Source organism: Diorhabda sublineata, chromosome 8 (assembly GCF_026230105.1).
Source record: "Diorhabda sublineata isolate icDioSubl1.1 chromosome 8, icDioSubl1.1, whole genome shotgun sequence".
Lineage (NCBI taxonomy): Eukaryota > Metazoa > Arthropoda > Insecta > Coleoptera > Chrysomelidae > Diorhabda > Diorhabda sublineata.
Window position 1 is genome coordinate 15031166 of NC_079481.1, and position 14051 is coordinate 15045216.

General features: G+C 33.5%; 1 protein-coding gene across 2 annotated transcripts in view; it reads left to right on the forward strand.

The window, feature by feature from the left end:
• The window catches only part of LOC130447506 (uncharacterized), a 31475-nt gene extending 18456 nt beyond the window's left edge, over positions 1 to 13019 (forward strand). Inside the window, exons 12-18 of one of the 2 annotated variants that reach the window (XM_056784363.1) lie at positions 85 to 267; positions 325 to 462; positions 1893 to 2142; positions 2196 to 2410; positions 4626 to 4841; positions 4898 to 5313; positions 6840 to 13019. In XM_056784363.1, the coding sequence (XP_056640341.1) occupies positions 85 to 267; positions 325 to 462; positions 1893 to 2142; positions 2196 to 2410; positions 4626 to 4841; positions 4898 to 5313; positions 6840 to 7520 (2099 nt within the window). In that variant the 3' untranslated portion in view covers positions 7521 to 13019. The remainder of the gene's footprint in view (positions 1 to 84; positions 268 to 324; positions 463 to 1892; positions 2143 to 2195; positions 2411 to 4625; positions 4842 to 4897; positions 5314 to 6839) is intronic. The other variant, XM_056784364.1, reaches the window with a different exon arrangement.
• The last annotated feature ends 1032 nt before the right edge of the window (positions 13020 to 14051 follow it).

The following is a 14051-nucleotide window of genomic DNA, read 5'->3' on the forward strand; positions in this document are numbered from 1 at the left end:
ACAATATATACAACTTTTCTATTTGCTATTGTATGATATTCTACTTATCTTTTCGAATGTATTACAACCTCGATTAAATTTTAGGTATTAATTTAATTGGAGCCAATAGAGTAGTAGTTTTAGACGCCTCTTGGAATCCATGTCATGATACCCAAGCAGTATGTAGAGTTTATAGATACGGTCAAAGAAAACCTTGTTTTGTGTATAGGTTGGTTGTAGACAACTGTTTAGAAAAGAAGATATATGATAGGCAAATAAATAAACAAGGTAAATTATAAAATAAATCTAAATATTGACAATCTTAACTAATTGTCATAAATTTAGGTATGTCCGACAGAGTAGTAGATGAATGCAATCCTGATGCCCATCTTACAATGAAAGATGTCAGTACGCTTTGTTGGGACGACAAAACCGATGATGTAGAGGAAAAAGATTGGGCTCACGTCAAAGACAACTATATAGGTAAGTAACTTTCTTTCCACATGTAAGTCAATAAATATTAAAACCAACAGACCAATGTGATAGACTAGCCAACGAAATTAAAACTATTTGTAAAAAGAAGACTGAGAAAATATGGGAACAATGCAGCAAATAAATTTATATCAAATAATTATTCTAGCGAATTCTTCCAGGAATGGACCACTCTAAGAAATATCTGGATTTTAGTGAAAATTCCTACACCTTTTCACTGGCTTTGTTACGGGATACAGAAGCCTTGGAAAGCACCTAGTGAGATTAGGTTTAGCAGAAGCAGACAAGTGCAGGTTATGTAGTGAGGAAGATGAAATTCTGAATAATCTAGAATGTATCGTCATCAAAAACCACCGCTGATAATGCGTAAAAACGAGAATCTAACCAGCGCATATACTGGACTTCTTTGGAACTCTGGAACTGGAGGGCGAGCTGAAAATGTAGTTATATGGGCAGGATTTGACTTTAGAGTGACTCGAATACAAAAACGGACTTACATTATGAATCCTTTTCGAATAGAACAATAGAGGTTCAGGTTGAGTTTGAAGCATTTGGTCGAGTTGGTCGTCAAAAATGTGACGCCCAACTTGTTTATGCCAGGGTGGTATTTCGAACTCACACTAGCTGAGCACATAAAAACTTAGCTACACCAAAATAAGTTGAAAGTTTGTCTAAAAGCATTGCTAGTTAGTCATCCAGTAGTACAAAGACCAAAGAGAAAACAACCATGAGACCTTGTTTATTACTGATGTAATAACAAACCACAGTGAGTGTTTTGAGCAGTATATGGAAACGAGCAAAAGACGTGAGAAGATTTTGAGGATCTCTTCTCCATATGCAAGATGTGTGTTAAAAGTGATAAAACTTTTATTTTTTCAACCAACACCATCTAAATCAAAGTAGTCCTGTTTGGGAGCTTTTAGGCGTGAAATCGTTATTCCTAATACTTTTAGCAGCATTGGAAGTCTAGAAGGAAAAAGTTACAAGGACTTCAACCAATATTCTTGGTCATTGGTAATCTTCTCAACAAGATTTAACGTTTCTTTCGGTTCTGATTTGGGAACATCTGGCACCATTAACTGTTCATTAATCATTCTTATTGTTAAACGATGACCTGATCTCTCAAAAGTTCTCACAAATTCTACGTTTTAATAAGTTTCAGAAGAGGGGGGTGTCCCTAAATGAGATTGAATTTCATGGACTTCCTGGCCATCCTAAAATGATATGTGCCAGTGGAAAGCTATAATAATTATAGTTCAGGCAAATATAATTTCTATGCTGCATACAATTGAAACTCGGATTGAGAAAGTGGAAAGTACAATCACACCTGTCTAGCTCAGGCTGATAGGCATCATGTTGCCAAATCTTATTACTTTGGTCACACATGTCTTATGATTAATATATTTGTGTTCGTATTTCAGATGTAGTGTTACAAAAGGTGCTAGAAAAATATGGCAGAACTTTGAATAAAGAACCATTCCAACACGAATCTCTACTAGTGGATAGAAAAGAAAAACAACTATCGCAACAAGAGAAACGGTTGGCTAAAAAGGGATATGAGAGGGAAAAACAAGCTTCACGCCAACCTGCTTATAGTTTGATGGGATCAGCTAGGGGGCATAGGCCCGTGGCTTCAGTGAGACCAATGCAACAGGGAGAACGACCATCGAGGTATTTTTTTTTAAACTTGAATAATATTTTCAAATAACGAATTATAATTTCAGATGGATACCAGCTGAACATTGGCAGCGGCAAGGAATGACTGCTCAAGAAATGACATTACCTTTGGATGTAGTCATACCAACAAATCAACCCGAAAAGGGTAACATAGTTCTTAAAGCAGGTCAAAAAGTATTAGTTCTCAAATCTCCTAAAGGAGTTTATATGCAACTAGAAAGCGGAAAGATAGTCGCTATAAAGACAGCAATTAAAGTTAAAGGTGAGTTCATAAATTTTGGTGTAAAGTTAAACCTCCATGAAATCATAACGGGTAACCAAATAAGCGAGGTAAACTGTTGCATCTTAGAAATAGCTTAAAAAAATTAACACTTCTTGGAAAAAAATATTAGGAAACTGGTGAAGAGAAATTACTGGAAATGATTTTCAAGTTTTTGAATTGTATATTAGTGCGTTTAGGAGTAATTAAAATTACGAAAAATTCAACAGATTAAGGTACAATGTAAATGTACTGTGATGATTTTCAAAATTAATATTCTTTTGTAACAAATTGTTAATTAAAAGAGATTGATTGTTAAAATATTGTTTATTATCTTTCTACATGCTCAAAATGGCCACAGTCTTATTCCCAACTTAGCTTTCTTCTTTATGGCAAAATGAGAGTTTCAATTTCCACTCTAGGGAAGTAATGGTTTCCATTTTGATTCATAATTTCACTGGTTTTCCTTATATTCATTACTAAAAGGAACAAATCTAAAATGGTTACATTAGCTAACCAGTGATACAGGCTGGACATTTATTCAGCAGTGTATTTCAAAGGTATTACAAGAAGATATTACCTATTACTAGCTTGCTAACGAAATATCTTTATGTCTTGTATATAGTGGGGATTTTCGCAAGACCAATGGTGGATATTATGGCAACTCACCCTATTATTACTATCTATTGAAAGTAGAACTGTCTGTCTGTAGGATTGTTGGTCAAAATTAAGGGTTTTTGTTAATCTTGCCAAAATCCAATAACTATAATGAATCCTCCTATAATTCAAGGTGTGTTTGATGAAAAACCCCGTTATAAGGATTTACTTTAAAAGTAAAACAAATTGCATCACTAGAAAATATAATAAAAAATGACAATGACTTTATTGACGGTGAAATTTTGTCTCTGGGTCTTACAAAATAGTATAATTCACCTCCTTGCGGTGGGGAATCGAGCTATGATGTAGTATCACGTTCCTCCATTCTTTTTTATCCATTACTGCCTAATCCTATTCCATTCAATGTTCCTTTTTTCTGTCTGTATCCTAAATTCCTCCTTCCATGTTTTACTTGGTCATCCTTTTTATTTCTTTTTTTGTACACTCCTCAAATTATCATGTCTTCTCCCATTCTCGACACATGCCCAAACTAGCTTAATTGCATTTCTTCCATTTTAGTACCTACAGTTTTGTTCCTAGATTTTTCTTATATGAGTTATAACTATAACTCATATAACTCAAAAGTTATAACTGAGTCATTGTTTTCTTCTAATCTATCATCGTGATTATGTTTGTCTTTAGCGATTAGTACCAAATTATCTGCACAGGCTATTCCTGTGCAGATACATTTACGTAATCCATATTACATTGTTCCACTTTGAAATGTGTCGCTTGTTTTTTTTTTGATTATTTTATAATTTCGTCCAAAACATCCGACAAGAGCAGTGTGCATAGTTTACATCCATTTCGTGTCTTGTTCTTATAGTATTCATTATATTCTTATATATTCTGTTTATCGTTGTTTCGTCCACTCCTTTGATTTTTAGGATCCTTGATGTGTCGTTTCTGTTTATCTTTTTGAATGTCATCTTAAGATCACCAATTGTGCTTAGCAGTATATAATTGTTGCATTCTCTTGTGTATTCGTTTTTATATATTGGAAAAATACTGTTTGTTTGTTAGTCTTCCCGTGCCACTATTACTCTCAGTATTTCATTTATTATGGCTCTTAGCCAGTCTATTATCAACTTATTTCCTGCCTTCTTTTTTTAGAGGCTTCTTTTAACTCTTTCTTTGTTATATATCTGTTTTCCAGTCCCCCTGGATAAACCAGTATTGCGTCCGGCTTACTTTCCCCTTCTGTTGTCATTTCTTCCAATAAATGTTTAAAGTAATGTCTCCATCTTTCCGTGATTCCTTTTTCTTCCGTAGTATGTTATCTATGTTTGCATAGATTGTTCTTTAAAAACTACATCTCTATCAATCTAAACAGTTTTGTCAGAATAAAGAAAAGAACAAGTTATGGTTAGGTTTAGATTATTCGAGGGTGATTCTGGACGGTGGAGGGATGAAAAGAAATTTGAAAGTACTATAAAACCCTTTAGGTTAATATTTACCTGTTCTGGCATCTTTCTCCAAATCTAAAATAACTTGAGATATTGGGGGTTTAAATTTTACTTATATGTAATAAGAAGTTGTGGTGTTTGTCTTACGTTTTTAGGAAAAGCCGATGAAGGCGGAGATCCAACTAAGATGGTAAAACCACCTCTTTTACCTCCATCGATTAAAGGAAATCCTTCTCTCTCTGTGGTACCCCAAAAGAGAGTTGTAAAACCTTTTGTACCTGGTACTGCTAAGTTTGGAGTTCAGAGCGTCAGGCAGTCAGTCCCCAATCTTGTGTCGAGGATTAAAAATATGCAAAAAAACATACAACCAGGTAAGATTCAAATAATTTATCATAAAACGTGCATATTGATATTTTAATTTTTTTAGGCAAAAAAATGTCTCAAAACGTTGGATGTGAAGTTCCAAAGTCGTTTGTTGGAGGTAAAGACGACAGAATGCCAATTGGTAGCAGCGACGACGAGCATAAAGACACCCCTTCTTTGCTTCAGCACTTAGAACGGATGAAAAGGACTCCCCAACCCCCACATCAAGAAAGCAACGACGATATTGAAAAGAGAATAGCATTATTGAAAAAGAATATCTCCATTCAAAGGGTAGCGGCTAAGACAACTGCCCCTCCAACGCCCCAACAAGCACCAGCGCCACTTCCTCTCGCTCCCCCGGCTCAACCAGCGATAGTTGATGAGGATGACGAGAAAGAAGAAAGTAGTCCGGAGCATTCTGGCGTCGAACAAATGGATCACAGTAATTCGTCGATGTTAGGTGATAGTACCCCTTTCCAGGTATGCAATGTCATTGCCATCAAAATATTCAAATATACTGTTGATACTTCCATTAAAAGAATTCGAGAATTATACAGGAATAAAGTTTTATAACTTTTTATTTTCCAATTTCTCAACTTTTCATCGATCGCTACTTTTATAACAACAATACTATACATTTCAATATCTGCGTAATTATATTGGCAAAGTTATAAAACACAAAAAAGAATGATCTATCTATCTGTGTAAAAAATCGACTCACATCAATTCATGAACAAATTTCTGTCATTCTTTTCTATTTCTATCTTTTTTCAAAGAAGAAAAAAAAAGAATAAGAAGAAGAAAAAAAAAGAAATAAGAGAAAAGAAATAAAAAGAGTAGAGCTATCAAAATTTTCTAATTTCTCACAGAATTCCAAATATAAATACCGTGCATATGGCACTGCTCTGGCAATGGCAAGAAAAAAGAAGGTAAAAATAGAAGTGTGAAGAATTGAGATTTGAGTATGAATCGACTAAGAGTGTTACTAGACATGCTAGAAGTGCGAAAACTCAAATGTATTCAGACACCCATATCTGCTCGCAAGAGTCCAACAATTAATTTCTCTTCAATACTTTCACCCTGTAATCAACAACGAAACGACAACAGAAGCAACTTCCTTATGGCGAACTACCAGAACCTCTAGGATCCTCCTCATGTGATGTGCAAAATTTAAAACAGTTTTTAAAATCGATCGTTGCTCTAAGACTTATATAATTTGAATTAATTTATGTATAAAACATTACTTGTAAACCTTAATTAGACTAAGACCCACACGTTCGATGCGTATTATCAAATAAAGAAGAATAAACATTTGTACAGATTTGAGTGTACTAATCTATCAAGTAAGTTGCCGGTACCAGCATGATTGAGGCACAGTTATTAGTTTTACACTTCTGTTCATTGAAATAACATACAAGTCTTGGGAAAAATCTTGAATTCGGTGTTATGTAAACGCGAATACGTCCGCCATTGCACGACAGTGTGAAGGCAATTTGTTACCACGATACACATAATTAAATGCCAATATAACTCTGGATCGCTTACACTCATTTGAAATCAATGTTTTCTTAGCATTTGCACAGTTTTTGAAATCCGAAGCTTTAATTCGTCTACATGCCATAGGTCGGAATCCTGGAAAGTTTGTCGCATATGAAGCACTAGCAGCCGATTCAAAGGAATGTTCCTTTTAAAAATTATTCAATTCTACATCTTGCGCGTTATTTGAAATTTTCCTTCCACCAGACTCAACCTTTTAGTGTGAGGTCCCGTCTTGTTTCCATCGCTACTTCACTCTGGCTTCACTACTCACATTAAGACCTAGATGAGTTACCAGTCTTCTGATAGACCAACCATCTTCCAATTTGGCAATAACGGCAGCTTTCTGAATTTCTGAACTGAACTCAAATTATTAAATTATCATCAATAATAATAAACATAATAAAATATAATTTAATTTTGAACTAATTTATAATGAAAATATGAATAATAGCATAATATTTTTATAGGACACATTAGATAGTATAACAAGTGCATATCAAGCGACAAATGATGAAAATCTAGAATCGTACGAAGACGACGAAATCTCCGAACAATCAGATCCAAAACACCAAGAACAAAGCGAAATAAGTGATCATAGCGATGATGTAACATACGTTTCCGATCAATCTCCGACTTCTCAGTATAATTCACAAGCCCCAAATCATCAACAATCATCGTCAACGACTACAGATCAGCCCAAGACTGAAAATCAAGACTATGGCAGCTACAATAACTACTACAACTACCAAGCACCGCCGTATCACGCACCTCCCCATCCGCAAGGTTACGGTTACCCTCAACCGCCACCTCAACCGTACGATATGATGTATCCGCCTCAACCTCAACAACCCCAGTATAATTATGGATATCAAGGTTATCCGCCACCGCCCCAACCACACTATCCGCCTCATCCGCCACCACCACAACCAGGATATGATTATAGCGGACAAGCACCACCTCCAGCACAACCTATGTATGGGGGATACAATCCATATCCAACACAGTATCCTCCACCGCCTCCCACACAAGGAATGTATCCTCCTCCACCGACTACCGGGCCTACTCCTCAATATAGTGAATATCAGCAATATGCTCCTCCCATGAACAATGTCGCTCCACCTCCTTCGCAGTATTATCCTAATTCTTAAGGTGTTTTAATATTAATTTAGACCAATCGACTTGGGGATTCAAAAAACTTGATATTTTGAGTTTTTTGTCTGTGAAATATCATGGAGTGATAGAATTAGACAGACTTTCACATCGCTCTTTACTCCTTTTTTTCTTTGTATATATATTTATATATATTTTTACTTTATAAGCAAATTTTTCGTGTATATTACTTATTAGAAACATTAGACTTTTGAATTATGAAATTTTGTACATATTTTATGATGAAAAATCTATTTGGAAATATGCAAGTACTATAATTGATTTTTATTGTTTACATTTGATAAAATTGAGACAAAACGAAATCTCTACATATTATATTTAAAAATTATTCGACAGGGATAAGAGGGATTTTTTGAAACTGGCAAACTTACAACTCCGGAAAAATTTCCTATTTTCTATTTCGAATTTGAATTTCTCCGTTTCCACCGTGAAATATAAATACAGATAATGGAAAACTATATGAAAATATGTTATTGTCCAGGGTTATGAAAACGCGCGCCATACAGTATTGTGAGTATTGGTGGTAGCAGTAAACAGTGTGTTCAGTATAAATATCTCCAACAGAAATTTCATCCTAGAAATCCAAAGAGGATTGTTTTTGCATCCATTGAAATATTGTGCTCCGGTTTCGAGAACACAACCATATACACTAGAGTCCTGCCAATCTGGAGATCTGCCTAATTCGGACAGTGCTATAACTTAAATTTTTTCTCTAAAATAGATGAATTAGGAAACTTGAAGAAAAACAAGATTTTTCAAATAACTTCATCCATTTATTAACACAAGACACAAAGTAATGAGTAACATATGTAACAAAAGTTTTCTTAAAAAAATTTGAAGTGCAATTTTGAAATAACAAAATAATGTTAACAATTCATTTATTTAGCATATCTTACTTAACATATAGTTAACAAGAAACACAATTTAAATTATACCTAAAGGGATATTTTCTTCAATTGCGCGCAAAAAGGGCCATTTTCTTCAGTTTTTGCTTAACACGTTGCAGCATATGCTGAGCGGTGTGATTGTCATTTTGTCATCCATACATGCTTTTTCTAGTTTCTGTAAAAACAGTGGAGGTTCATTTTTAGCAGACACATTGCAGCTGGCTGACACACTTATGTGTTGTTTGTTCATTTTCAATCCTGGTGTAAATTGTTCCTATTGGGATATCAGACTTTTAGAAGACAATGCTTTAAGTTGATTCCAGATTACCTTTGAATTCCCCAAGGTGTTGAATAATTACTTCATTGTTTGCCGATTGTTTCTCTCCAGTTTATCAGTCTAATTCTGTATTGTTTCTTTTCTCAGTCTTAAGAAACCACTTCTAGTCGTAAATTCATGAGCTCATGCAGTTTGATCTTTACTTAAAGGGTCAGTGATAGGGATTCCTTACTATCTTTCTTGGGTAAACTGCTACGTTTTTCAATAATTTGTTTACTTGGGGTAGTACAAAAGTTCTCCAATTTACCTCCGTTCTCTATCAAATCGGATATGGTTGCTTGGAGAAGTAGAAATGTTTTCAATTTTAGCTCTGCTCTTTTTCAAACCGAACAAGGTTGCTTTGTAGTTACCAACATCTTTGGCTAGCTAATCTTTTATTGTGAAAGGTTTGCTAGTAATGATGAAATAATAGAATGGTCAAGTACAGAATCTAAAAATCTACATTAAAAACTACTCACAAAAATACACGCTGATTGACTGACTCGTCATATGATGGGAACGGAAGATGTATTTAGTGTCTGACTTTTAATATTCCACTAAAAGAGATAATATGACATTATGTGACAAAAGTCCACCTTATCAGAATTTTTGCTTATCCGAATGAGATTCTGTTCCAAATAGTTCGAATTGGTGGGACTCTAGTGTATCAATGGTGTTGAAATAAAGTTGTATCATCAACAGCTTCAAAATGCAATTCCCGTTACTGCTGCTCTAGTTAAAATGATAAATTTAGCAACTACACCTTCACGATCAAAATAATTGAAAACTGGCACGAGTCATCATTAAATCGAAGAAGAGTTGAAACTTGATCTCGCGGGGAGGTACTGACGCAACTGTAACACGTGTTTGTTTTGTCATAAGTCATTTTATCACTCACCTATCGTGTCATAAGAGTTTATAAAACTCTTCGAATAATTTAAGACATATTAGTCTTCAGTAGTAATCGTACTTCCAAAATTAATTACCTTTCCATTTTATGCGATAATACTTTTTATCAAAAATCGACAAAAATTGTTTGTTTATATGCATTTTGACATATTTAACTCAAATTAAATCCAGTGTAATATAAATTGGACGATAAATGGAAATAATTCAGCAATAATTTGTTGAAAGGAGAAAAAAAATGTTCGTGTAACTCTGCAGGTTATTTATAAGATACATTTTGTGTTACTCTTGATTTTATTTCTACATCAATCGCAATCCGTATTAATTGTGACAATTATTAGGATTTACTAAACGGAAATTATTTTCAGTGAATCTCACGACTTACGGAATTAAAATCAAGAAATTGTGTTAGAAATTATACCATAACTTTATTAATAGGAAGAATAAAATATTCTAGTTAGTTTAAAATTCCACTTTTATGTGATTTTTTTTAGTGACAAATTGTGATTTAATCAAGTGTAATCTTTTTTTTTTTTCGTGTGTATTAAATTGACCCAAATTGATTGGTCTTCGATTTCCGAGTAGTGCAATAGTTTTAACGGAAAAGAATCTGTATAATTCTTAAGGTCCTAGATGTTGGTGGTATTGCAAAATTATCCTTTTTCACGGTATTTTAGGTATTTTATTAAGATAGTTCTTGAATTTTTTTGTGTAAATTTAAGTAATTTGTATAAAGTAGCGTTGTAACAAAAAGTTTTATTTTAAATTCATACACGACGTCATAAATACTTGTCTACCAATTTGATTAAAAACAATATATACTTGAATGGCACATTTTTAGCCTAACCCAGGTCTGAAGTGAAATAATTGTATAAACTAGGTTATGGTGGGTAGTTGTCACCGATAGAGCTGGAATCAATAAAAAGTCTCTAATTTAAGAGCAAAGTATTGATCCACTTTAATAATTTTTTTAATATAACTTAGTTTCTTTTTTTATTAGAATCTGCCCTTGTTGTATATCATTCTAAAGGACATTCAATGCTCTAATTAAATTATCAATTCTATTTCTTTTATCGATAATATTTTTCCAAAAAATTACAATATGTAATGAATATGTTTCTTCTCTTGCTCGAATGATGCCTTGCATACAATCCTTTCATCTATCACTGTCTCTTGTATGTTCAAAACCGTGATAGTTGCTGGATTTTTTGCATTCATGCTTTTATTAGCTTGTTCCAAATTTTTTCTATTAGATTGTCCACACAATTACATTTCCGAAGAATTTTTTTAATATCCGAGTTATATGAGGCTTGGGATTATCCTGATAATTTATTCCCAATGAGGCTGTTATAGAGGATATCAACTGATTTTTATAACTTAAGGAATCATCATTTAACTGCTATCTCTTGTAGGTGTAAAACCATGGTAGGTGCTGGAGCTTTTGGTTTGATGCTTTTTTAGCTTGTTCCAAATCTTTTCTATTGGATTGTGGTCATCCATATAATTACTACAATACCAACATCTCTGAAGAAATTTTTATATTTGTATGAGAATTGAGATTATCCTGAATGTATAATAAAAATTTATTGCCAATATGGCTATTATATGCTCATTCAAAACTTCTGCTACACAACGGTTTGTAGTGATACCATTATTTCGTCCCGGGGAAATGTATGATAATTCGTTGTGCGAAATTACCCCCAGAACATACTGGATCCACTTCTGTAAGCATTTCTTTTATCTATACTTTGTGCATATCGGTCTCCAGCGCCTCTTTTACATCGCTTGTTTCCATGAAGCCATACTCTGGTCTCCTCTGATAAGACTACCATCTCCATTGCTGAGCAGTCCGACACTTGCTTATCGATAACATTAAATTGTCAATACAAATATTTTCACGAGCTTCTTGTTGTTTAAACATAAGGGTTTAAGCACCACGAATACTTAGAATACTGGCAGTTAGGTAGAACAAAATTACCGACTTTTAACATATTTTCATCCGTGTTTGACGTGCAAGGTCGACCTGAACGCGAATCATCTTCATCAATGTTTGGCAATTAAATTTCAGTTGCAGTTTTTCCCAATTTCATGTGAAATTTCACAACAATCCGTTGCTCTATTTAATTCGATCCTTTTTATAGCAAAACAAAAAAAACATTCTATAAAAAGGAAGGCCACGGCTACACTGGTAGATATCGCATTCGAAATAGTAGGCGTACTTTTTATGTAGCAGCGCTAGTCTCGTTATTTAATAACCGCACCTCGTATTTATTAGTCGCTTCGTGATCATGATTTCTGAAAAACAGAATTTTCGAGATATACACTTATAGTGTGCAACTGAGCTCTGCTTTTAGGTGGTACTGGTGAGATGGATCGTAATAAGGTCTAATTCTTATATTTATACATTTTTTTATCAAATTTGGAGAAAATGTAAAAACAAAATTGTTTTTACGGAACTCGTTTGCTAAATAAAGTCAGTAAATTCGGTCGTTAACATAAGGGTAATTTAATTTAAGACGTTGCCAAATGTATTCTTTCTTAAATTTACGTAAAAAATTTTACTTTCCAATTGCAACACCCCTGTTTTTCACAACTTTCTATACATTTATACTGAGGAAAAGTGAAAAAACAAAAATTTTATTTCGTGTAAACAGAAAGTGAAAAGGGAAAACCTGAATGTTTCAGAGAAATTAATTGCAAATTTTCAAAATTTTATGATTTTTTGAGTCTGTGGTCTATATTTTTTAAAAATAATTGAAACATGTCAAATGAGACTTTGGACTTCGATAATTTCTTTTCTAAACCACCGAAATTGGAATAATATCTTGAAATAAAACTCACAAAGCGTTGGACTGTAAAAGAGGAGCTTTTAGTCAAAAAAATCTCATGATTCGACACCTCTAGATCCGGTGGAAGGGATTGTAACCCCTTTTTTCACCAAAACCACCAATCACGTAGACATTAGTATTAAAGTTAAACCACACAAAGAAATATTATAAGAGCTATCTTAATATACCGTAACATTTAACAGATTTGATATTTTTCGAGTATTGTGATATAAAAATAGCATTGGAAGTGGAATATGACTTTTTTTATCAAACTTTATATTAAAAAAAAATTGCAAATTGAGATTATTAACAATTCTGAATAGAAGTTATGAAAATAATACTTTTTAAAAATTTTATTTTAAGAACGTTTTTTTTAAATTTCCAATGTATTGTTTATATTGTAAAATTATTAAGGGAAATATCAAAAATGTATCTATGACTTTATATTAAAAAACATCAGAATTAGTCCTGAAGCTGGGCATATGGTATTTGGAATAAATACATTTTCCAATGTTTTTTTGTAATAGTATCCAAAGAAAACTTATAAAATAAATATATAAATAACAAAATTTTCAAAACTCTTTGCCGCCTTTATTGACATTATAATTTGAGAACAAGGTTTCGTGTAAGAACTTTGATTAATTTCCGAAAATTTAAAGGGCTTGACTGAACTTAGATTTTGACTACGGTTTGGACCGATTCGGGTCGGTGGAAAAACCACGTCGATCGCCAAAAAGCCGGTCAAAATCGGTTGATTCGTTTGTAGATCGTAAGTTATTTGCAAAAAACTAAAATCCTTCCATAACTTTTGAACGGCTTGATCGATTTGATCGCAGTTGACGCCAATGGAAAGGGCTTGACTGAACTTAGATTTTGACTATGGCTTGGACCAATTTGGACCGGTAGATTTTGAAATCTTAAAGAAACTATGAAATTTTTTTCTTGGGAATAACTTTTAAACGGCTTTACCGACCGATTCCAAAAACTAATCAGCTATTAACATCAAAAAACCACGTCAGTCCCCACCCAGCCGGTCAAAATCGGTTGATTTGTTTGTAAATCCTAAGTTATTTTCAAAAAACTAAAAACCACAAAAACATTAAAACAACTTGTTATATGGAAAACGAACAACTTGAAAATAAATTTAAACTATTTGGATAGTATCTATCGAAACTAATTTACAAATTATTGCAAAAATCAAAATAGTATCTGGAGATTACACGAGATTCCACGTGGCGTAGTAATCCTTTCTTTTTTACCTCTAAGATTCCTGTTTTTGCCGAGTATTGCCTCTTGCTTAAAAGCAGCCTTTGTTCCAGTTAATTTAATACTGGTACAAGTACCCTTCCTAATCACTGATATCGCCGAGTACCTCTTCAGCCTTTCTTCTTCTTTATGTACTAGCAGCACCTCCCTTATGTATCCCGTCATTGCTGGACGGTGTCGTTCGTCTTTAACATCCAAGAAACGACTTCTTACAGTGATCAAAATTTATACAGAAATAATTTAATGACAATCACTAACTAAAAAGAGGTACGCACTTTTGAAATTTCGCAGTAATAATAGTAGATA